The following is a 26168-nucleotide window of genomic DNA, read 5'->3' as shown; positions in this document are numbered from 1 at the left end:
AAACTACTGTTACAAAGCCAAATTGCACATTAACTCAAGATGTTTTAACTACATATTCAAAAGAAGCCGAACACAAATTAAAGCAATACCAAGGTAGATGGATTTCAGTCAAGTACATATGTTCCACAAATCCAAGCTGTCATCAACCTTTTTGTATGCACAATGAACAAGTTACTTACCTTCAGTAACAATATATCTGTAAGAAAGGAATATGCTACTTACCAGTATGCATCTGTTCTTGGCATGTAGGGCTGCTGACATTCATATCTGTGCATAGATCACCGCCTAGTGTTGGGTCCGGATGATTGCACATTGTTGTCCTGGAAGAGTCTTCGAAGTATCACGAGATAGGTGGCTCCTCCCCTGGACTACAGTGCGCATGGGCATCCTCTCCATCCTCAGATTGTTTTTCGCCATTGAGGCAGAGATGGAGTATGATAAAGTGAATGATGACCATGCTTGAGATTAATTCTGAGTGCTACAGCTGCGACAGGCACCGGGGAGGAGGGCGGGCGATATGAATGTCAGCAGCCCTACATGCCAAGAACAGATGCTTACCAGTAAGTAGCATATTCCGTTCGAGGCATGTGGGCTGCTGAATTCATATCTGTGCATAGAATAAATAGCAGTTTCCTCCTTAGCGGCGGTTGCCCGTGCCAGCTGCAGCAGTCTGAAAGAGTCCTGAGAACAGCCTGTCCTACAGCAGCTTGCTGTTTGGAGTGTACATCCACGCAATAGTGTTTGGTAAAAGTATGTATGGTGGACCATGTGGCTGCTTTACATATGTCCTCTAAAGGAATGTTACCTAGGAAAGCCATGGATGCCCCTAATTTGCGTGTGGAATGCGCTCTTGGGGGAACTGTTAATGTGCGTTTCGCTTTTTGATAACAGATCTGTATGCACTTAACAATCCATCTGGCTATACCGGATTTAGAAATGGGGTTGCCTTTGTGCTGTGGAGAGAAGGCAACAAACAGCTGCTTGGTTTTTCTGAAATCTTTTGTCCTGTCTATGTAATACAGGAGAGCTCTTTTAACCTCTAGTGTGTGCAGTGCTCGGTCTGCCACTAAATCTGGATTTGGGAAGAATACTGGCAGTTCTATTGTTTGGTTAATGTGGAACTGTGATAAAGCCTCAGGCATACATTTAGGGTTGGTACGTAGCACTACCCTATTAGCATGAATCTGTATGAAAGGCTCTTGAATAGTTAGGGCTTGAAGCTCACTAACTCTTCTTAGCGATATGATCGCTACTAGAAAGGCCACTTTCCATGTCAGAAATTGTATCTCACAAGAGTGGAGAAGTTCAAAAGGTGGTCCCATTAGTCTGGTGAGAACTATGTTTAGATTCCAGACAGGTGAAAACGGGTGTTTGTGAGGAATTACTCTTTTGAGCCCCTCCATAAAAGCTTTAATGGCTGGCACTCTGAAAAGGGAAAGGTGCTGCCTGTTTTGAAGATAAGCTACCATTGCAGCTAAATGTATCCTGATGGAACTATATGCCAGATTGCATCTGTGTAGATGCAACAAATAACATAGAATGTTTTGCGTAGATGCATCTAGCGGATTTATGTCATTATTGGAACAATAAATGACAAATCACTTCCATTTTGCCGCATAGCACGCCCTGGTTGTAGGTCTTCTTGCCTCCTTGATAATATTCATACAGTCAGGGGGCAGGTTCAGGTAGCCAAACTATGACCTCAGGAGCCATATTGCAAGGCTCAACTGTTGCGGATCTGGGTGCTGAATGTCTCCATGGCTCTGAGTGAGGAGACTGGGTGTGAGTTGCAGTCGCTGGTGAGCCACCACGGAAAGTTTTAGGAACGTGGTGTACCACCGCTGCCTTGCCCATGTTGGAGCAACTAGGAGGAGTGTCATTGAGTGCTGCCGCAGTTTGCGCGCCACCAGCGGTATGAGCGGTGCAGGGGGAAAAGCGTACGCAAATCTGCCTGACCAGTTCATCCATATTGCATTGCCCTGAGACTGCGGGTGTGGGAACCTGGCGGCGAAGGTTTGGCATTTTGCGTTTTCCTTTGTGGCAAATAGGTCTATCTCTGGATGACCCCACTGCTGGAAATACGGTTGTAGCACCGAGGGATGTATCTCCCACTCGTGCATCTGATGGCTGTGCCTGCTGAGCAGGTCCGCCATCTGGTTGTCCATGCCTGGGAGGTGTTCCGCCATGAGGAACATGTTTCTTTGAATGGCCCACTTCCACATGCTTTGGGCTAGGTGTGACAGTTGTGGAGAGTGTGTCCCCCCCCCCTGCTTTTGGATGTAATACATGGCAGTCATGTTGTCCGTCGGATCAGCACGACCTTGTTGCACAAATGCAATTTGAACGCCTTTATCGCCATGAAGATTGCCATCAGTACTAGCAGGTTGATGTGCATCTTCTTTTGCTGCGTCGTCCATAGTCCCTGCACTGTATAATGGAGGACATGCGCAAACCAGCCCTGGAGAGATGCGTCCGTCGTCAGCACTATCTGTGGTACAGGCTCTTGGAACGGTCGTCCCCTGCAAAGGTTTTGTGTGTTCCACCAATGCAGAGAGTTGTATGCATGACCGGTCACCAACACTAGGTCTTTTAGATGTCCTGGAGCCTGGTTCCACTGTTGTGCTAAGCACTCCTGAAGCGGACGCATATGTAGCCTTGCGTGAGGGACTATGAAGATGCAGGAGGCCATCATACCTATCAGCTGCATAAATACTTGCGCAGGGAGTGAGTGTTGGGGTCTGAATCGCTGAATTAGCAATAGCATGCTGTTGATTCTTGCTGAATTTGGCTTTGCTGTTGCTGCCAGAGCGCCTATTGTCGCTCCTAGGTAATGTTGTACATGTGCGGGTTGCAGATGAGACTTTGGGTAATTTAGTGAAAATCCTAGACTGTGTAGGAGGTGAATTGTGCGGGACATGTAGCTGGCACATTGCTGGGCTGACTTTGCTTGGATAAGCCAGTCGTCCAGATAAGGATAGACATGGATGTGTTGTCTCCGAAGGACGCAGCCACTGTCGCCAAGCACTTGGTGAACACTCTGGGGGCTGTTGTGACCCCGAAAGGCAGGACCTTGAACTGGTAATGCTTGTTGTTTATGGTGAACCTGAGATATTTCCTGTGTCCCGGGTGAATCAGAACGTGGAAATATGCGTCCTTCAGGTCTAGTGTTGCTAGGAAATCTCCCTGACTGAGCAATGGTAGAACTTGCTGTAGAGTCAGCATGTGAAAATGTTCTGACAAGATGTACTAGTTTAGTGGTCTGAGGTCTGGAATGGGCCGGAGAGACCCGTCCTTTGGGATTAAGAAGTACAGCGAGTACACCCCTGTACCCTGCTGTTCAAAAGGCACGAGTTCTATGGCCCCTTTTTGCAGCATGCAGATTACTTCTTGCTGCAATAAGTGCATGTGCTCTGCGGACATAGGACGGTGCCTTGGGGGTATGTTGGGTGGAGTGGAGGTTTGTTCCAGACAATACCCGTATTGGATAAGTTGTCTCACCCACCTGTTTGTGGTAATGCCTTCCCAGACCTGCAGGAACTGCTGAAGTCTTCCCCCGACCGGTGTTATATGGTCTGGGGGCAGTGACAAGACGTCACTGCTTATTGGTGGCGGAGGATCTGGCATTATTATTTCCACGTCCTCTGCCTTTGGTGCTGTTCCCACGATATCCACCCCTATTGGTATTGTGATAGGTAGCCTGTGTGCTCCCCTTGTTGTATTGGGCTTGTTGCGATGCTTGACCTCTAGAGGCTCCCCTGTTACCGGAGCGACGAAAGGAACCGCCCCTGAACTGTTGCGACTGCAGAGCCCCCATGGATTTTGCTGTCCGAGTGTCTTTTTTAATCTTTTCAAGGGTCGTGTCTACATCAGGACCAAAGAGAAAGTCAGGGTTAACCGGCAGATTGAGTAAAGTTGTTTGGATCTCTGGCTTAAAGCCAGAGATGCGTAGCCAGGCATGCCTTCTAAGCATCACACTCGTGTTGATAGCCCTAGCTGCTGTGTCTGCTGCATCTAGCGCACACTTGATGGATGCATTTGAAATTAACTTTCCCTCCTGTATCAGCATTTCTGCTCCCTCTTTATAAGCATCAGGCAGGTGTTGTAGTAGCTGCTCTAACGTGTCGTAATGAGCCCTATCGTATCTGGCTAATAGAGCCTGTGTATTTGAGATCCTCCAAATATTAGCCGCTTGAGCCGCTACTCGTTTGCCAGAAGCTTCTAAGATTTTGGATTCTTTGTCCGGAGGAGGAGCATCACCACTTGTTTGAGAGTTTGCTCTCTTACGAGCATTAGCCACCACTAGGGAGTCCAACGGGAGCTGTCCCTTGATGTACGTAGGATCCACAGGCGCAGGCCGGTACTTCCTTTCAATTCTGGGGTTTACAACCCTTGCCCTTGTGGTTTCCTTGAAAATGTCAGTAGCATGTTTGAGGACACCCTTAAGCATAGGCAATGTCTTTACTGATCTTTCTGAAGTTGAGAAAGTATCAAACAAAAAGTCTTCCTCCACTGGGTCAGCGTGCATTTCCACGTTATGGTTATTGGCTGCCCTTTCAATTAGTGCGTTAAACGCAGCAGTATCTTCAGTAGGCGAGGTCTTGACGGTATGGGACTGAGTGTCAGGCGTGGTGTGTGGCTCACCAGGGTCAACAGGGTCAGTCCAGGGTTGAGGTTTTTCTTGATCTGTGTCAGCAGGATAAGTAAATTCATCCTCATTGTATCCCTCTTCCACATCCTCATTGGTGGGTGTGGGAGAATATGCATATTCTTGTCCATAGGGTTCCACAGGTTCAAAAAGAACAGGTGAGGTGGCAGAACCCTTTTTCCTTTTGAGAGGGATTTTGTATGACTCCAATGGAGTTTCTGGGACGATTTTCCGTTTGTAAATAGTGAGCCTGCCAGAATCTGAGTCTATGAACAGTTTTGACTGATTGTTATATGAGGGTGCTTGAAACACCACATCCTCCTGAATGGGCTGATTCCTGGAAACTACCGACACCTTTTTGGCCGTGTCGGTGCTTTTTTGTGGCTCGAACGTTTTGGGTCGAGCGGTCGGGGGCAGTCCGTACTTAATTGGTGGCGTAAGCATTGGAGACGAACCGACCTTTTTTGAGGGTGGCGCTGTCTTCGATCCGACCGACTTCGTCTGATCGCTAGATTGCTTGCGGCCTTGCGTCAACTCGAGCTCTCGGTGCGCAGCAGGCACGCTCTTTTGCTTCAACGCGACATGCTCTTTCGGGTCGAGTTTACTTTTCGACTCGGCGGCCTTGCCCACTATCGGCTTGGAGGCAGAAAGCTTCGGTTCGATAGTCTTTTTTGCCTTGTGTCCTTTGCTCGAGTCGTCATCTTTGGACGTCGACGCCGACGGCGTCAATGCGACATGCTTGACTGCAGAGACAGGCGTCGGCGCCCCGGTCTTCGGGCCAATGCCCCTTTGTGATCCCGAAGGGTCGATGACACTTAGATTTGATTGGAGCTGACGAGTCCGAGGCCCTTGATCCGAGGACTGTCTTCAGCAGTTTCGGTTTCGATTTCACCTGTGGTCGATCGACCGATGGCTCTTTAGAAGTATTCTTAGCTGGGCCTTGACGCGGGGCTATAGAATGTGGATTGAGATCTTGGCTAAGGCCTTCCGGCGATGCCTCGACCTGAGCCTTAGAGAGTACAGTGTCAGTATTGGGCCCCGCGACTGCGGGTGGGCCTTGCTTATCGCTTGAGTCGTCATAGACGGCTACGATGGCCTCTGCGTCGTCTCCTACCTCGACGACGTCTTCCTCATGGATGTAGTCTTCATCGTCAACATCATAGCTAGAGTCGTGCTACGACGCAGGGTCCGACTGCTGGTCAGGATCCTCTTCATCGACGCCCTCGTCGTCATCAGCCTCGAAGATGTTCTCCGGGTCTGACGCCGTCATCTGCGCCGACTGTCTTGCGGAGCGTCGAAGCGTCTTCTTCGACCGGAACTTGGAACGGGCCATGCAGCTGGCCTCATCGTGGTCCGGAGATAGGCATTTATTGCACACAGGGTGCACGTCAAAGTGAGGGTATTTTGAGTTGCAGACGGGGCATCACTTGAACGGGCTCCGTTCCATCGTAGATTGTCGTCGGGGCCTTCGGTGTCGAAAAGGCAAACGGCCTTAGACGTCCTGTTCGAAGAACTGGATTAAGTACGAGGCACCGAACGAACACAATACCGATGCCCCGAAGGCCTTTTGGCCTTGAGAAAACTATTTTATATCGATTCCGAACTGGAGTCAAGAAAGTACATCCGAACCCAATGGCGGAAAAAAACAATCTGAGGATGCCCATGCGCACTGTAGTCCAGGGGAGGAGCCACCTATCTCGTGATACTTCGAAGACTCTTCCAGGACTACAATGTGCAATCATCCGGACCCAACACTAGGCGGCGATCTATGCACAGATATGAATTCAGCAGCCCACATGCCTCGAACCAGTAGTTAGTATTAGATTCCTTACCTTAGAATATCCCCAGGCGTCAGACTGGATACGGAAATTTTTGCGTAGCAGTACCTTTGCGCGTCGGTAGGCGTCGTCTGCGGCTCCGCGTCCGTCGTCGGCGCCGTGATGACGCCGTCGGAGTACTTAGACGCCGCCTTCGCATGCTGACGTCAGTTCTTAGACACAGCTTTTCCGCGCCAGAAACGCAGAGCCATGTATAAAACCAACACTGGTGCCATTGAAACTAGGGCCCTGAAGGGGATGACCTTAACCCTAGATATCAGTTCGCAGAACGGAGAGGATGGGTGGGGCAGTAAGGAATCTAATACTAACTACTGTGTCTTACAGATATATCGTTACCGAAGGTAAGTAACTTGTTCATCTGAAAGAAACAGGTTAGTATTAGATTCCTTACCTTAGAATAGAATAGATACCCCAGCAATACCAACCCCGGTGGAGGGTCTGCGAACCAATAATCACACCAGAAAGTCTGGGAGGACGGAACGGCCAAAGAAGCCATCCCTCCGGACTTGGCTGTCCAGGCAGTAGTGTCTTGCAAATGTGTGCTGCGATGCCCACGTAGCTGCCTGACAGATGTCCTGTAAAGGCACTCCCCGGCCCAGGGCAGTGCTAGCCGCCGTGGCCAGAGTGGAATGGGCCCTCAGCCCAACAGGAGGCTCCTTCCTTGCCAAGGAGTAACATGCCTTGATACACAAGACGACCCACTGAGAGATGGTCCTCTTGTGCACCGCCCATCCCTTCTTAGCAAAGAGTTGGTCATCCACCCGGAACTGGCGTGTGCGATCTAGATAGAACGAAATCGCACGTTTTGGCTCCAGACGTTGGAGCCGCTCTTCCTCTTTTGAGGGATGCGGTGGCGGAAAGAAGGTGGGCAAGGTGATAGACTGCCCGATATGGAAGGCCGTGACAACCTTGGGCAGGAAAGATGGCTTAGTCCGCAACTCAACCTTGTCCGGATGGACAGAAAGGAAAGGGGGTGTACATGAAAGAGCCTGGAGCTCACTCACTCTCCTGGCAGAGGTGGTGGCAACCAGGAAAGCAGTCTTCAGAGTAAGAAGGCGGAGAGGACAGTTGTGGAGTGGCTCAAAGGGAGCGCACATCAGAAACGTAAGAACAAGGTTCAAGTCTCACTGAGGCATCACAAACGGAACAGGAGGGAACATGTGTGTGATGCCCTTCAGAAAACGAGTTGCAATAGGGGACTTGAACAAGGAAGGTTGATCAGGCAGCCTTAGAAAGGCTGAAAGGGCAGAAAGGTAGACCTTGATAGTTGCCCAGAGCAGAGCCCTGCTAGGCAAGAGAAAGAAGGAAGAGAAGAACCTCAGAAAGAGGGGCAGAAAGAGGATCCACAGCCTTTGCTGTGCACCATGCCACAAATTTGTTCCACCTGCAGGCGTATACCGACTTAGTGGAGGGACGACTGGCTGCCAGAATGACATTACAGACTTCAGGAGGCAAGTCAAATGGCCTCAACTGTCGCCGCTCAATCTCCAAGCATGGAGGTGGAGACTGGACAGGCTCGGGTGGAGGACCATCCCCTGCTGCTGCGACAGAAGGTCCTCCTGAAGAGGCAGACAAACCGGGGGATCGACTGACATGCTGAGTAGCACAGGATACCAGTATCTTTGTGCCCAGTCCGTAGCCACAAGGATGACTTGGGCCCGGTCGCGCCTGATTTTCTTCAGCACTCTGGGCAGAAGTGGTATAGGCGGAAAGACGTACAACAGACCGCAACGCCACTCGCGACTAAAAGAGTCTCTGAGCGAGTGCCGCCTTGGAAATTCCAACATGTAGAACTGATGACATTGCGCGTTCTCTTCGGTGGCGAATAGATCTAAGCAAGGCTCTCCCCACTGCTGAAAGAGGCCTTGCGCCACATCCAAGTTCAGACGCCATTCGTGATCCATCATGCACTGACGGCTGAGTTCGTCCGCCCTGGCGTTCAGAGAACCTGCCAGGTGTTGAACCACCAGGGTCACGCCCTGATGTTCCAGCCACTTGCAGAGGCGCAGAGCCTCCTGGCAAAGGGTCCATGACCCCAACCCGCCCTGTTTGTTGCGGTACCACTTGGCGGTGGTGTTGTCCGTGAACACCTGCACTACACTCCCCCGGACAGAGGGGAGGAATGCCTTCAGTGCTAGACGAATCGCCCCCAGTTCCAAAAGGTTGATATCGAGCCGGGACTCCACCGGAGACCAGAAGCCTCTGATCTCTGCCTCTCCCATGTGGCCTCCCAAGTCACAACTACGTGCTCCGGTTGGGGAAGGGAGAGGGATCTGCCGCTGACCCAATTGCGGTCCGTGAGCCACCACTGCAGCTGTCTCGCAGTGCCCTCCGAGATCAGGACATGGTCGGAGAGGTTGCCCTTATGCTGGGCCCACTGAAACTTCAGGTCCCACTGCAGAGCCCGCATCCGCCACCGGACGTGATGCACCAGAAGGATGCAGGAGGCCATCATCCCCAGAAGCCGCCGCGTCAACCTGACCGAGACCCGGGACAAGGGCTGAAAGATGGGAATCAGAGCCTGAACATCCCGGACCCGCTGTTCGGGAGGATAAACCCGAAACTGCCCCGAGTTGAGAACCGCTCCGATGAAGAAGAGCTTCTGAGAGGGGCACAGGTGTGATTTCGGCACATTGATGGAAAACCCCAGCTGATGCAGGAGGTCTGCCGACATCTGGAGGTGGTTGACGACTGTCTGGGGCGAGCCCGCCTTCAACAACCAGTCGTCGAGGTAGGGGAAGACTGAAAACCCTAACCTGCGCAGATGAGCTGCGACCACCGCCATCACCTCGTGAACACCCGAGGGGCGCTGGTAAGGCCGAAGGGGAGCACAGTAAACTGAAAGTGCTCGTGGCCTACCGTGAACCGCAGGTAACGCCGGTGGGCCGGCAGGACGGGGATGTGGAAATAAGAGTCCTGCAAGTCCAACGCTACCATCCAGTCTCCTGGGTCCAGGGCAGCTCAGACCTGAGCCAGTGTCAGCATTTTGAACTTCTCCTTCCGGAGGAAGCCGTTGACGTTCCGCAGGTCCAAGATAGGGCGTAGGCGCCCTTTGCCCTTCTTGGGTACCAGAAAGTAGTGGGAGTAGCAACAACACCCTACTTCTGGCCCAGGAACGCGCTTGATGGCCCCCTTGGCCAAGAGGGCCGTAACTTCCTCCTGCAGAAGTCGCAAATGATCCCCAGATACGCGGTGGTGTGGCGGTGGCATGGCTTGAGGGGTCGTCTCGAAGGGGAGGGAGTAGCCCCTTCGGACGATTTGCAGCACCCACCTGTCCGACGTGACAGTGCACCAGTGTGAGTGGTGATGGCGAACCCTGCGCCCCACTGGCGTCACATGGGCCTGAAAGCACGGACTAGGAGGGTTTTGAGGCGGATGCTGCGGGGGAAGGTGTGGACTGACCTCGCCGTTGTCCCCGACCCCCTCCACGGCGGTTTCCACGGCCGCCACCGCGTTGGATGTCAGTCTGCAGTGCGTGGCTGGCAGCACGTGTGGGGGCGCCCCTTCCTTGGCCACGAAAGGAGCGAAAGGCACCCGATTGCTGGCGCGGGCCTAGAGGCCCAAGGACCTGGCCGTAGCCCTGGAGTCCTTAAAGCGCTCAAGCGCATGGTCTGCCTTGTCGCCAAAAAGGTGACAAGGCATCAAACGGCATGTCCATGAGAGTATTCTGGAGATCAGCCGAGTAGTTGGCGGACCTCAACCAGGCGTGGCGACTTGACACCAGGGGAGGGACTCCAACATGAAGAGTTTCCTTCACCCTCCAGGTCTGCCGCCAATTGCCTGGCATGTCCCAGGTGGGCAAACAAAAGTCCTATGGAGCACTGGCACGGTCTCCTCTGTCCATTCATTTTGCCAGACAGCACGGAAGCAGTACAACACTCCTGTGACAGAGGTTCTCTAGTTTCCACAGTCGGGCATGCAAGTCTAAACCTCTCCTCCACCCAGTCATATGCTATCAACATGGTTTCAAAGTAGTGTGGTTTACAGTTGAAATTCACTTACAATTTAGCATGATAAAACAGTACATAGTCAAAATGCATAGAGCGAAATTTCATTGTAACTGTCAGAAAAGAGTTATATTGTAGTTGGACCCACTTGGTGTAGTCGGAAAGAGCATAAACACAAAAATTGGTACGGTGGTAGCTTAAGAGCAAACTAAGTGGTGTACTCTATACTTTCATTTATTTGGTCCAGTATACGTCTACAGACTTTGGCAGTACTAAAACTTTGTCTCCTAGCTGGAAAAAGTAATCCTTAATGGAAGAGGAAACCTCACACACTGGAGTGTCATGCTTCATCACCGGAATCCGCTCATCACACCGGTAGGAAAATATCACAGAGGCGGATTCAACCGCCTCAAAGACTGTAACGGAAGGAGGGAGTTCTTATATACATCTAACTGGACAACACCTACAGAAGAGGGGATCCACATAGGAACTAAAAATACCTTAGTGTTCCTAGGATAATACCTTTATTCAACAGGACACTAGGTATGATTTAAAGCCTAAACTAAATGGGCAAATGAAGATGAATGTCACACCCATTTCCTATCTGCCAACATGTTTCTGCCCATTTATATTAGCCTAAACTGTCTGGGGTGTTCTTCAGGGCTTGTGGATCCCTAATTGGTCGTTTGTATGAATAAAGGTATTATCCTCTATTCACCTTTCAATGGTTACCACTTCCCTCACAGGACCATCAACATTTCGCTATTATCAAGCACCTTCCCGTCAAACTTCAAGACTTCTTAACATTTGAAAAAGAGCATCATTTGCTCAGATCTGCAACTTCGTGTAAGAACACAACCAATTTTCAGGCCAATAAACAGGGATTTACCCTGCAAAGACACAAAATATGCTCCAATTTCTATTTGGGATGACCTGAAGACCAACATAGAGAACATTACAGGAGTTTCACTTATACTTGATCAGTCTCCCTCATTTCACACATTAGTCGCCACTCCCACTTACAGGGACTAGAAGGTGTTGGCAATAAAGGAAATAACTCTTGACTGGATCTCCTCCTTCCTCGACAACCGACTTAGTATAATTTATTCAGATAAATCATCTTTCATCACTAATGCGGATGTACCTCAGTGCTCAAATATTTCACCACTCTTCTTCAACTTCTACCTGAACTTGCTACCAGAGCTCATTAAGTCTTTCACCCTAACAGACAAAAACTAAGCCAATGAAACTGAGACCATCTTAAAGCTGGAAAACCCAAGTCACCTAGACATCTCCGGGATAGACCGCATCAAATGAGACGGAGGAATTGCCTTAAACTTAATAAGTCTTAAAGTAAGATCTTAACAAGCGAAAATAATTTAATAACTATCCACCTATGACCATCTTCCCAAGGAACACACTTTTCAATCAAGGCAATTCACACAAGTTTGAAGCCTCATTGTGATCAGGAATTTCATCCTATCCCTGGTCACAATTGCCGACCCTTCACCTACAAGAGAACCAAATCATTAAACATACCTTCTACATCAGTTGGAACTCCACAACAACTCTTCCCACCTTTAGGTTGCACTAAGAAACGGATGTATGATGTTACAACACATACTTTTACAACGCCTACCTTTACAACGCATTTTTTACACCGCAACATCCATTACAACGCATACCATTACAACACATACCATTACAACGAATACTTTGAAACAACCTTTACAACGCATTCCACTACAACGCATACTCCATTTACAACGCATACCATTACAACGCATAACATTACATTGCATGTAAGGTAAGTATTGGATAGTGTAGAGGTAAAAATTACTATTCTAACTCAGGGGGTGCAACAGTAGGGTAAGTGTTGGATAGTGTAGGGGTTAAAATTACTATTCTAACTCCAGGGGGTGCAACAGTAGGGTAAGTGTTGGATAGTTTAAGGGTACAAAGTGTTGTAATGCTATGCGTTGTAATGGTATGCGTTGTAATGACTGCGTTGTAATGGCATGCGTTGTAGTGGTGTGCGTTGTAGTGGTGTGCGTTGTAGTGGTGTGCGTTGTAGTGGTGTGCGTGTAATGGTTGCGTTGTAAATGCATGCGTTGTAATGGATGTTGCGTTGTAAAAGTTACGTTGTAAAGGTTGTTTCCCCTAAGAAACACACAGCTACCATAACACTTGGCATGCCTAGCCTTAAGTATGCAAATGGACTGGGAGCCCTGCTCTTTCTATTCCATATAATGCAAACACATCCACCACACCTTAAAAAATGAGATGACATCTTACATGCTCTTTGAACATTTCAGTGGCTATTAACTGCCAGACGCCCTGCTTTTAAGATTCTCTATCAACCATAGTGTAATCTAGATCTTGTAAAGCTGCGAAAATATAGTAACAGAAGAGAACCCTCCATCTAGATCTGGAATTCCACATGGCTCTCCATCAATCCAAGAAGAAAAGCAAATTGAAACCGCCTTCTCTATAAGAGCAACACACCCTTGGTGCTCTCATATGGCAAAGATTGAAATATCCAAAGCCATTTTCAAGAAGACAGTTAAGACCTGGATCTTCCCAAGATGATCACACAACCAGTAGACCTTAACCATCACTGGGAGGGGGTGGAAGAACCAACCTCACGATCATATCCACCCAAGGCGGAACAAATCACCACAAGCTCGACCCCATTGCATGCATATACAGCACCATATGAACAGCTCCTGTTTAGGTGCTGTAAACTCAAAACATTAAAACGCTCCCCACATAGACAATACTGCATTCACACATTCTCTCCAGCTGTACACTCGTGCCTTTAAAGTGCTGAATATTATCAGCATAGGACTCAATCTCAAGAGTTATCTTAACATTTTTATTGCTGCCTGAAAACTGGATCCACATGATCTCTTCAGCAGATGGCTTTAAATTGTTATAACTGAACATGACTATTCACTAAACCGAGCAAAACTTTTTGCTTTTCTGAAACAAACTTCCACACCAGGAGTTTCATTCACAAAAACACAAATTTAATTATCCCATCGACTTGGAAGGTTTCTCCCAGGGTGTGGGTCAATTTTTTTTCAGACCCTCACAACCGGTTTTCCCTGGCAGTGAGGTACAGGAAGAAAAGATATCATGATGTTCACTCTAAATAAGGGGAACAGTGGCCTCTTAGAAGAAGCTTACCATCAACTGAGTCAACTGTGGCTCCATTGACAGGAAACTTAAGGTTGTGCATCTCTAAATGAGTCAAAGGATTTGGCGGACGGGGTACTCTATCGAGTGTGCAATGGAGTAACTGTCCACCAAACTCTAAATTGGGCAATGAATTAGTTCTCATTCCAATCACTCTACTATACACCAAGCTGTTACCACAAAAACATAATCTGCTAACATGGCTGGACCTCACGCACAACACTAACATACTCCCCACATAAGCCACATTAGAAACCCACACTCTTACATCCAAGCACACTCAAGTATCATGCTACCCATCTTCAAAAGGTGATTCCGATACTTGTTAGAGGTTGAAGATCCAATGAAAATGCAACTACAATATAAAGTAGGCATCTGATAACATTTCAGAGATGCAACAAACCATGGAGACAACTGCATAAACGGAGAACTTTTAATTCAAATGTGAAAAGAATACCATCTTTGTACGAACCTCCAGTTAAACTTAACGTCACCCGTTTGGAACCCATAATCAGTATGATCATGAATATATTCTGCATGCATTGCTGTATTCCACATCACCTGTGTAAAAACACCATACAAAAATTATGAGAAATGTATAGCTTGTGTAAATGATTGAGTAACAGTAACACCATCACACTCTTGTAAATTATTTTAGAATGGATTTTCTACTTTAAAAAAAACTGTGCATAATGGTTTAAAGAGGTGTTACCTAAGACTATAGCTCTGATACATAATGTATCACAACAGATACATTTGGCTGATGAGAAGTAAATAAATGTGCTTCTGCATGAAATTTGCACAGGGTAAATACTTATAAACGAAATACTTGCAATCAAATGGCCCCATTTACAAATTTGTTAATCCCAATGTTGTTTGTGGTAACTGCTTTGTTAGGAACTCTACAGAAACTAAGCCATTCATCTTGACATGTGTCATAACTTTGTGAAATGTTAGAACTATTGGCCATTGCATGCACTTGTTTGAATCCTAGAACGTTAACAAACTATCATTAAAAACAGATTAGACTATTTTGTACATTATATACACTATATAAACATAGAACGAAACGTGGCATATTCAAATTGTGTACAACTTATGGAGTAATTAAAGAATGAAATGTATTCAGAAGAAACATTGTGAAAGAGTAACATTTTTTGAAGGTTAGGATTTATGCAATATAGGAAGACGGATTTCAGTTTGTACTTATACTTTGTTAGGCAACTTCTACTTTGTGTACAATTTGTCTTTGTGGAATTCCAGCATACACAGTTCTAACCAAACCTACATCACTCGAAATGAATGTGAATTAATATGAAACTTACTTGCCAAAGTTCTGAACATTGCATCCATTACTGGGCGTGGGGGACAAGCTCATACCGTATGTACATGTACCAGAAACAGCAGGCAGAGGAAAGAACGCAATTGTTACAAATTTATTAAAAAGTAGGGAAAAATGCATTTGCATATGAAAACTGTCAAAGCATGATAAAGTCCAGATCTTCATTCTGTCACTTGGAGTTCCATGCCACCAAAATTAATGTCCACTTCCTCTGAAAAGTCGTATGCATCCATTGCTTTTAGATAACACTGCCGAATGGCAGCTCCTGGTAGAAGACCATAAAATCCCCTGGCCAGTACCAGCTACTCTCTTGTAACACTTTTCCAGGATGTGCTAAATAAAGATTTTAGTCCTGCCATGAGGCAAACCTATATTAGGAAGTGTCTTATGACGAAGTAGATTCTGCCTCCCTGGGTTTCAGTCTGCTTGATCAGATTTTTCTGACAATAGAATGGGAAGTATATGTGGCTCTGCATCATCCAAATCTGCTCGATCCACATTGCTCTTCTGTGACAGAGGGCATCTGTGCCAGCTCGATCTACAGAGGTAGATTCCTTCTCTCCCTCTGGTATGGACAGCACTGCTGCAATGAGCAGCAGGGGGTGAACGTGCTCACTCTCCTAGCTAAGGTATCCAAATGGTATAGGGCTATTTATTTGGTATGGAATCCTTCTGGAATTGGAGTGTCAATGCTAGAGAATAAACCTCATCCTGCCCAGTAAATTCTATCTTTGTCTTTCTGACACACAATCTCAGTTTCACTCTGTGGCCTGACAAAACCACTTCAACAGCTTGGTCCTATTCATGATGCTCTTCTTCTGGCCTGGTCTTAATCTCAAATTTATGTATGGAATCCTTCTAGTCTACTGCCCGAGATTCCGGTGTTCTGACCACCAAACACCAACATCAAGAATTGGCTATAAAATAGCAAAACTATGCAGGTTCACCCCTCTGCATTTGCTTCCAGGTTTTCAGCTTGGTCCATGGGGAAAAGTAGAAAAAATCTGCTGCACAGCTAAGGTTAGTGCTTTTCCTTTTAGTGAATCATACGTGACATGACCTAGTATATCACCCAAAAAATACCCATAACCAGTCCAAAGTGTTTCCAGGATAGCCTGCATTCTACCTCGATCGGCTACATCCTATTCTTTAATGGAGATGCCTTGGGGTGTTTTCATAACATAGTAAGAATTTGGTTTTAATTATTTATCGTAATGACAATCTTCTTGGCTTGACATTTCCCTTTAATTCTAAGGCAGTTTGGGCTCCATTTCTTTGAAAGCACAGGCTGCAGGCACCGATGAGTCGCCAAGAGGGTTACAATTGAAAGAGTTCTCATTCATAGCAGAACCAATTTTAATAGCTTCATCAAAGATCAGCCACAATTCCCAGTAACACGGTAAAACCTACTATTTGCATGTTGCGACAATAAACTTGTGACCTCTTTTCATAGAACAATTTCAAAAGGAGAAAGAAGTATCCTTAGACAAACATTAGAACTGTATATCTTGAAAAACTATCTATGAATGTTGATCTGAAGGCAGCTATTCCACCAGCTGGACTTTAGCACACAAAAGTGTGGCCAACAAGAGAAAGCATTCAAAAACTAGTGAACAATAGTATGTATTTTCCCGGCTGAAAAGAAAAACCTTATTGAAGAGCAACAGCACAATATTGCTGAATGTTTTCCAGCATTGGATTATGGACCGCTGTATTCAATCAACATAGTTTTTTTATTGCCAGGAGCCAACGACCCTCAATTCTGCTCATACTGTTTGGCATTTAGTGATGTCCAAAATTAGGCGAACCATCTTTCTACCTTTTCTTTAGTTTGTTAACGAACGTCCTCCGGAAAAACATTGCAACTGTCCAGCCTTGACGCAATTTCGACCTTAATTACTACCTGCCAAACAATTAAAGTCAATAACTGGTTGATCGGATTACCATTATTAACATTTGTGTTTTATAAAGCATGCTATTACCATTAAGGGCACCCTAGTGGTGGACGCAAAGAACAGTACAGTGATCCGAGTCCACAAATCCATTAATCAGTACAGAGAAAATGTTTTCAGAGATTTCCAGAAAGACGTTCTTCAAAGTGAGAAGTAACAAGACAAGTACGGAAGAAAATTCGAGGTTGTGGCTCCTGCAAACCAGAGAAGAGACCTCTGGTTCTGCATCTGCATATCTTAGGGACAACGAACAGGCTGGCGGACACAAAGCGTAGGGTTTAAGAAGTATGATAAGGGGTGATCACATTTTATACAAATTGAGGGCTGTTGCTATAAATAACTTTATAGTGTTGCACAAACGTTTGAATTTAATGGTCTTCTCAATCAGAAGACAGTGCAATTGCTTCAGATGTTGGTAAAGAGGTGCACAGCGGGGCAATGCCAAGACGCATCTAGCTGTAAGGTTTTGTATAGGTTGAAAACTTGGAAGTTGATTACTTGGGAATAGACAGTCGACTTCAGTAGTAAAGATGCAATCCCATTGTAGCAAGAAGGACAGTGAACCGCGAATCTGCCGGAAGAAAAAGTAAGATCTTTCCCAAACGTTTTTGATGGAAGAAAAAGGAAGAAGTTAATTGAGAGATTTTTGCTGAGCAGTCTAAATTATCACCCAAAATAACACCTGTTGTGAACATTAGGAACAGGTAAACGGCACTTGATCAACAAAGAGGCAACCAGTTTGGTTTACACCAGGTCACAAAAGAGGAGCCTCCAACTGTCAATACCTCTATCTTGTCAGAGCTGAGCTTCCAAAAGTTACTATTCATGCACGTGGCCACTGAGAACTAACATGTCCTAAAGCTAGATTGTGAAGTGTGGAAATTTGCATGTATTGTCAGAATAATCTGTATGTTGTACTCATATGACATGAACTCTAGATTAAAAGATCAAATCAACTTTACAGGCAGGGTGACAAAGATGTTGAATAGAGTCAGTTGAAAGAGGAGCCATTTGGGCCATTGAAAGCGAGATCACAAAATGCAGGACTGCCCGTGCAGAAAGAACCTTAGCAGTATAGAGCCTTGCCTTTGACACCCACTTGATGCAGGCCAGTGAAAAGAACTGCTGGGGAGAAAGCATGAAATGTCACGCAAAGTTCTAGTAAGATGAGTGGGACAACACTCCCCTTCATCCTGGATCATCCACAGTTTCTCCAGCACTGCAATGATCGCTGCCTATGTACCAAGGTGAGCACATAACACACCTGTGCCTCTCCTACCATGGAAGTGGCTTCAATGAAGGTTGACAGTTTATCTGCACACCTCCCTTTCGGCCACTTTCGTCACAGACCTACGAAAGAAAATAGTCAGATCCCATATAAATCCCCATGAAGGTGAGTCCAGTCACTTCGTGCACCCCCCTGCAGGGGGATCTCTGCCCCCATTTCAAATGCCGGCTGGCTGCCAACTGCACACTGAAAAACCGACCTACAGCTTCAAACAACAGGTCTGCCTTTCACTAATGCACTGCCCCCCAAGGCAGGCATGAGTTCACACCATCACTGGGAACAGCGCATTTATTGGGATATGGTGCACTGACCCAGATAGATAGTTCAAGTTACCCCATGGCGCAGGCCGGAGTGGTGCACCCTATCTGTAATATCGAGCTGGTGAGGATGTAATGTCAAGATTACTTACCTGTAAAATTCTACTTCTCCAAATGTAAGTCTTCCTCATCAAATTCCAGAAACCCTCCTCACCCGATCCCCTATTCTTTTCTGCTCAATCCAAGGTTTGGTATTCATAGCCCATACTGTGGCAGGAGATTTACAGTCTTAGAGAGGCAGTAGCTAATGACATCAAAAGAAAGGAAAAGACTAGGGTCATGGTTATGTAGGAAGGAAAGTCTATAAGGACATCGTGTTGGTTGCAGCAATAACACGGTCTATTTCATGGGTGAGGACTCAGCCACATGTGATGCCGCCTGTGGCAAGGAAGACCTTCACTGTGAGGACTAAAGTAATTGTAGCATTATCACTGAAAGATATATCAGTGAAAATCGTTCTCCAAGGCCATGAAACTAATAGCCTTTATCCTCCGCCATAGAGGAGGCAGCAGCTTAGCTTTTATGGTGGATCAGTCTTCACATTCATGTAAAAGTATACCTTACGCAGCTAAATTAGCTGGCATGTGTTTGAACACATTTTTAAGTAGGAGAAAATAAAAATAAATACAGATGATCTCTGAAGTATGCTGAATGAATTGTGGTTGACAGTAATGTCTATTACTTTAGCTTCAAGAGCATGCTCTGCACATCACAAGCTCCCATGGGCTCCTAGCTTTTTATCCTCTATTCAGTGCCGCATCAAACATGAATGTAACCTTTGACCATCTGTGTAACCTATAGCAGCACGACATAAATGGTTTAGAAGTGTATGGCCGAGCTGGTCATGTTACCGCAACAGTTGATTAGCAACCTGTTATTCCTACCGAAAGAAAATGGCACCAATTACAGAAAATGAACACTGGCTTCAAAGGTTCCTACACCACATCACTGCTAAGGGATAACAGTCTCTCTTTGGGTTCAATGAGTTACAGCCAGTGATAACTGCATTACTATTTTCAATAGTGGTTACAAAGAAAAAAGTACCCACAATTACAGGATTTACAAGACAAAGTAAGATCGGCTATGGGATAGTTTTAAAATGGGTAGGTGGTCCAATTACTAGCTCCCCCAGTTTGAAGCATGGTAGTCAATAGATATTCTGGCGATTAGAGAATGTAGTTAACAGCCCATGGAGTAGGGCACGTTTTACCAGCTCCTGGCCAGCTGTCTATCATCCCGCTGCATTGCTGGCCCCTGGAGCCCCACACACCCCACCAAAAATCAATCAGTGGAGCAACTGACTATCCCTATATAGAGGAGGTTGAAAAGGGCTGCTGAGGACTTGTGACTGATGGGAAAGCTCCAACTTGGTGACAGGCTTCGACAGCCTACGGTGAGGCCTGTGGCTGCTGCATATCTCCAACTCGGGCATCTAGTGAATTAGGGCGATGGACCACCAGCCCGTCTGGACCTTGCACCTTCCTTAGAGTTAATGATTCCACAGCGGGCTGGGGAGCTGCACTCACTAAGAGTGGTCCATCCGCGCACCACACCCTGGGGACCAGGGGTGGAGGCGCTTTGGGTCAGACTGAAAGAGAAAGCTTGTGACTACTGCAGGGTCGCAGTTGGGCCCAATTAAATACAGGGGAGCAGTTATTCCACCACAAACTCTTGCAGACTTGGATATCTCCCTAGGCGGACGGGACACCGTGTGGATCCGAAAGAAGAGCAGGTGCACACCACAAAGGTTTTGGTGGCTTCCTGGCCCTCCGATCTGATGGCGCATCCGAGTGAGCGGAGGCAGCCGCTATAAAGACACGGAGGGTGGTCCTGTCTGAGGGGGACCTGCGTGTGTGAGGGGCAGCCAATAGGGAGAGGAGCTGTTGAGAAGGAGCCAACGCTCCTTTTGGGTGGATTGGATTACTGTGGTCCTAAGGACCGAGTAAGCGATATATGACTGAGGGGCCCTGTTGCAGAGAGAGACCTGCTGCTATGGGAAAGAGTGCTAGTAATCCATAAGGTGCCTAGATGGGAAAAGTAATAGCTGTATTGTCAAGTCAAGTCAAGTCATAACATTTATATAGCGCACTACATACCCAGAGGGTTTCAAGGCGCTTAGGAAGGGGAGGTGGATTATTTGTCAAATATCCACGTTTTAAGCTGCTTTCTGAACGCTAGGTGATTCTGGGTGAGGCGAAGGTAAGCGGGGAGAGAGTTCCATGTTTTGGCAGCCAGGTATGAGAAGGATCTGCCTCCCATGGTGGTCTTGTTGATGCGAGGTACAGTGGCGAAGGCTTGGCTGGAAGAGCGAAGTTGGCGGGAGGGGGTGTAGAAGGATAGTCGAGAGTTGAGGCAATCTGGTCCGATGTCGTAGAGGGATTTGTGTGCGTGGGTAAGCAGTCGGAAAGTGATCCTCTTATTGACGGGTAGCCAGTGGAGGTCTTTAAGGTGACCAGAGATGTGTTCGTTGCGTGGGATGTCTAATATGAGCCTGGCTGAGGCGTTTTGGATTCGTTGTAGTTTCTTCTGGAGTTTAGCGGTGGTACCTGCGTAGAGGGTGTTTCCGTAGTCCAGTCGGCTCGTGACTAGAGCGTGGGTGACTGTTTTCCTTGTTTCGGAAGGGATCCAGCGAAATGTTTTTCTGAGCATGCGAAGAATGTTAAAGCAGGAAGAGGATACGGCGCTGACTTGTCTGTTCATTGAGAGTGAAGAATCCAGGATGACGCCAAGGTTCCGTGCGTGGTCTGTCGGGTTGGGTGCATTTCCGAGGGCTTCCGGCCACCAGGAGTCGTCCCATGCAGAGGGGGATTTACCTAAGATGAGGACTTCTGTTTTGTCTGAGTTCAGTTTCAGACGGCTTTGTTTCATCCATTCGGCGACTTCTTTCATTCCTTCGTGTAGGTTAGTTTTAGCGGTGCTGGGGTCCTTGGTGAGAGATAGGATCAGTTGAGTGTCATCCGCGTAAGAGATGATGTGGAGGTTGTGTTGGCGGGCGATGGCCGCGAGGGGGCTCATGTATACGTTAAAGAGGGTGGGACTGAGTGAGGATCCTTGTGGTACTCCGCAGATGATTTCAGAGGCCTCGGACTTGAATGGTGGGAGGCGGACTCTCTGGGTTCTTCCGGTGAGGAACGAGGTGATCCATTCCAGTGCCTTTCCTTGGATTCCGATGTTTCTGAGGCGTTGTAAAAGGGTGCTGTGGCAGACTGTGTCGAAGGTTGCAGAGAGGTCGAGGAGGATGAGGGCGACTGTGTCTCCATTGTCCAGTAGAGTTCGAATGTCGTCTGTTGCTGCGATGAGGGCGGTCTCAGTGCTGTGTTTGGCTCGGAAGCCAGATTGTGAGGGGTCGAGTGAATTGTTGGCTTCGAGGAAGGCGGCGAGCTGGTTGTTGACAGCTTTCTCGATGACTTTGGCCGGGAATGGAAGAAGCGAGATGGGGCGGTAGTTTTTGAGTTCGGTGGGGTCTGCTGTTGGTTTTTTCAGAAGGGCGGTGAGTTCAGCGTGTTTCCAATCTTCTGGGAAGGTAGCGGAGGTGAAGGAGCAGTTGATGACGTCTCGGAGGTGCGGAGCTATGACGGAGTCTGCTTTGTTGAAGATGTGGTGGGGGCATGGGTCTGTGGGGGATCCAGAGTGGATGGAATTCATCAGGCGGATGGTGTCCTCAGTGGAGATTGGGTTCCAGGCGTTAAGGGTGTTAACGGGGGGAAGGTGGTCAGCTGATGGTAGGGTGGGTTGGCTTCCGGGTTGGTTGTCAAAACTGTTGTGGATGTCAGCAATCTTGTTGTGGAAAAAAGAGGCTAGGGAATCGCAGAGGGTTTGAGAGGGGGTGATGTCGTTGGAGTTGGCCGAGGGGTTGGAAAATTCCTTGACGATGTTGAAAAGTTCCTTGCTGTTGTGGGCGTTGTTGTCAAGTCGATCTTTGAATGCTGTTTTCTTGGCTTTTCGGATCAGTTGGTGGTGAGTACGGATGGCGCTTTTGAAGGCGTCCTTGTTGCTGGTGGATGGGTCTTTTTTCCAGGTCTTTTCAAGGGAGCGGCACAGTTTCTTGGATTTCTTGAGGTCGTCGTTGAACCATGAGGCCTTCTTGATGCCAAGTTTGTGTTGACGTTTTTTCAGTGGTGCTAAGGTGTCGGCGGTGTTGGATAACCAAAGGGTGAGGTTGGAGGCGGCTTCGTTGGCGTTAGAAGAGAGGGCTGGGGAGGTTTGAAGGAGTGATGTGGAGATCTGCTCTGTGGTGATTTTGTTCCAGTTTCTTTGTAGAGTTGGTTGGAGGTGGATGATGGGTTTCGGCTTGTTGTAGGTGAAGTGAACGCAGCTGTGGTCAGTCCAGAGGAGATCTGTAGTGTGGCTGAAGGAGACATGGTTGCTGGAGGTGAAGATGGGGTCGAGAGTGTGACCTGCGATGTGGGTGGGGGAAGTGACCAGTTGTTTAAGTCCGAGGTTGGCGAGGTTGTCTAAGAGGGTGGCGGTGTTGCGGTCGTTGATCTTTTCAAGGTGGAAGTTGAGGTCTCCCAGAAGGATGTAGTCTTTGGAGGGGAGCGCGTGTGGGGTGATGAAGTCCGTGATGTCTTCACTGAATTTTGCACGTGGTCCTGGTGGTCTGTAGAGGAGGGTGCCTCTGAGTGTGGTCTTGGGGTCGATGTGGATCTGGAAGTGAAGGTGTTCGGAGTTGGCGAGGTTGGCATCAGAGCTGGTTGAGATGCGGATTGTTTTCTTATGGACGATAGCGATTCCACCTCCTGTATGGTCGGTGCGGTCCTTGCGTGTGATCTTATAGTCATCAGGGATAGCGATGGCGATGTCAGGGGCGGGGGAAGCGTTCATCCATGTTTCCGTTAGGAAGGCGACGTCAGGAGAGATGGTGTCTAGTAGGTTCCAAAGGTCAATGGCGTGCCTGTGGACCGAGCGGGTGTTGAGAAGGATGCATTGTAGGAGGTTGGGGTCGGGAATCTGTGGTGTGGTCGTAGCGGAGATGTTGTCGGTGCCGCTAAATTTGCAGGAGAACGGTCCATGGGTGCGTCCAGGAGCGGCTTGGACGCAGTTGGGGGCGCGACCGGGGTTAAGGGCTAGGAGGGTGGCGGCATCGTAGGTAACGCGGGGGGGCTGGGCAGCGCGAGGGGCAGGGGGTATGGCGCTGGGCGCGGTCCGGGCGCGGACGGGCGTAGACGGGCTTACCTTTGGCGCACCTTCGGCGCGGCCGGAGCGCGTGGACGCTGCGCGTGGGCACATCTGTCATTTAAGCACCTTGAGGGGGGAGGGGCGTGGGAGGGGCAACATTGATCTCTTGAGTGCGGAGACCTGTGCAACTTGAGGACAATTCACAACTCAGGAAGGGGGGTTCGAGTCATTATGTAGGCCTACATAGAATCTCGGCCATTGGCCTTGTGTTAGCGAAGGGACTGAATTTATATCAGCTAGGCATTTAGACCCTACAACAAAACAGAGATAAACAGGAGGAGCAACCAAGGGGCCAAGGAAACAGCAGGCCTCGAGCTAGACTGCCCCAGCAGACTAAGAAGACCTCATACTCCACAGAGGACTTCAAATAACCCTCCTAACGTGGCCCAGAGGTTAGACCCTCAGACAAACTAGACAAAACCCTGGTGGCAATTAAAGCTGCTCTTGAAGCCCTGGAGGCCAAGACCAACAGTTGCTATGGAAATGGGACTACTAGAGGAAGAATAACAAAAGCTGGCTGAAAGAGTCAAGGTAACAGAGGATGCCATTGGTGAGCTGCGTCTACCGGCCGTCTCCATTCAGATGAAGATTGAGGATCTGAAAGAGTGTTTGATTTTTAGAACACAGGGCAGAAGACTCAGAGGGCTGCAAATGTAGGAACATTAGAACTGTGGGGCTACACAAAGGCTGGCATGGTAGCATACCCGGAAAACTGGATAATTGAGACTGTGGCACCTTTGGAACGATCAAAGTTTTAAGCTTTTGACAGCATAGAGAGTTTTGTGCAGAAGTCCATGACCTGGGCCCCTCCCTGTTCTGTAGTCGCTATGTTGCTACACTATAAAGACAGAGGCATGATCTTAAAAAAAGCTAGAACAACTGGTGCTTTTAAAGCTGAAAAGCAAAGAGTTCTGATTTTTCCAGATTATTCAACTGATGTCCTGTTCAAATGAGCTTCTTTCTTGGAGGTCAAAAAATCCTTGAAAGAAGTAGGGTTCTCACCAACACTGCTATTTCCTTTACTGCTGAAGCAAAGATAATGATTGAGGGTACAACATTCTTTTTCACTAAACGTGAATACGCCTGGGATTGGCTTGAGACATGTGATGCTGGTAAGGTCAGCACTACTTGGCAGAGGCCTAAACAGCAATGCAGAAAAAGATGCAAACTGCAATCAGAGCAGAGGACTATGAAATGCCTTACAAAGAAGCAGGTGAGTGCATATGGAACAGCATTTGTTAGGATGATCCGAAGTGAGAAAGGCGCCAACAGTAAACAGTTATCTGCAACGAGTGATAGGGAAGAAGGCTCAAATAAAGACAATACACAAGGCGAGGGTGATGCCCTGCCAATTGAGGTGCAGAAGACTACTGATGACTTGTGATTGACAGTACACTGCATTTGCTGCAGCTTGATGATTAGTTTCTACTGATCAGCAGCATACGGAACTCTCAGTACCCATCAGTCTAGAATGGGGTGTAGGTAATTTGCCAGAGCAAGGAACAAAGGTCTGTGGGGAGGTGTGGTTGTTCCTTTGACATGACTAGTGGCACTGGGCTCAGGAACTGGATTAACTTCTAAGAGGGATCACCAATCACAGGTAAATGTTACCGGACACTTGGGCAGGGCCTTTCCTTTGTCCCCCCTCCCACCCCCTCAAGCAGGTTCCAAACACTGTGGGCCTCTTTTTGACATTAAAGTGTAAAATCCTGCAGGCATATCATATCTTGCTTGACAGGGGTATACATATAACACTGGGGGACACACTCGAAAGGACGGGATCCACAGTCTGGTTGCTGGAAACCCCTGCTTTGTTCAACCAGACATCAGCTTCTGTGTTTATTGGAATGCAGTGACAGACCCAAACTGGATTTTAGTGCTAGATGTGGGAGGACACTAAGATTACCATAATACACTCTCCAGACCAGAAGTCTCCAACCCTTTCTATAATAACAGCTACTTATGTTAATTAAAACTCACCAAGAACTACTAACATAATTAATGTTGTAATGCAAGATTATACCAGCAATCAGCTTAGCGCATCAGGCATGGTTGCCAGCATGAATGTAAAAAAGGCTTTGACAATATGGACTACCTTTATATGAGAACACTTAACAGCCATAGCTGTAATGCCTCCTGTACCAATGTAAAAACATTTGTAAAACGTCTCCCCAATATCACATGCGCTAGCACTAAAATATCAGCTTTAAATATATTTTGGAAATTCTGCAATTTTTCTCCAAATAGTACCTTATGAGTTCTGAAAATAGACACAATTTTGTCTCTAACATACGCTCTCAATTTAGGTATGCCTATATTAATCCAACCAAGGAAAAGTTTCTAAATTTAGTCGGTTGGGTTGCATATAAGAGCTACTCGTTGGAGAAGCCTGCTATGCAAAACACACCCCCCAAATTTAGTGAGGCTAAAGACTTCTACCATCTTGAAAATGCCCTAGGTGGG

The 26168-nt window shown here is 47.5% G+C and overlaps 2 protein-coding genes across 2 annotated transcripts in view; both read right to left on the bottom strand.

Annotated features, from left to right (window-relative positions):
* Positions 1-26168, bottom strand: part of GSR (glutathione-disulfide reductase) — a 183159-nt gene that overhangs the window by 88958 nt on the left and 68033 nt on the right. Inside the window, exon 3 of the mRNA XM_086961703.1 lies at positions 14101-14189. Within this exon, the coding sequence (XP_086817829.1) occupies positions 14101-14189 (89 nt within the window). The remainder of the gene's footprint in view (positions 1-14100; positions 14190-26168) is intronic.
* On the bottom strand, positions 35-13376 carry LOC147727707 (uncharacterized). The gene is made up of 3 exons (XM_086962755.1): positions 13211-13376; positions 3781-5346; positions 35-48 (listed from the first exon to the last, which is right to left on the bottom strand). The coding sequence occupies exons 1-3, from the start codon at positions 13374-13376 to the stop codon at positions 35-37; spliced, it is 1746 nt and encodes a 581-aa protein (XP_086818881.1).

The sequence above is a fragment of the Lissotriton vulgaris genome, chromosome 3_1 (assembly GCF_964263255.1).
Source record: "Lissotriton vulgaris chromosome 3_1, aLisVul1.2, whole genome shotgun sequence".
NCBI classification, from domain to species: domain Eukaryota; kingdom Metazoa; phylum Chordata; class Amphibia; order Caudata; family Salamandridae; genus Lissotriton; species Lissotriton vulgaris.
Note: the sequence above shows the minus strand (reverse complement) of the source record. Positions and strands in the feature narration are given on the sequence as shown.

What these genes read in the sequence shown, in the direction of transcription:
- LOC147727707 (XM_086962755.1), bottom strand. Translation starts at nt 13,376, where the DNA reads ATGTTCAGTTATAACAATTTAAAGCCATCTGCTGAAGAGATCATGTGG. An exon ending in GGAGAGAATGTGTGAATGCA is followed by an intron (nt 5,347 to 13,210) that starts GTATTGTCTATG and finishes CGACGTCCAAAG; the next exon opens with ATGACGACTCGAGCAAAGGA.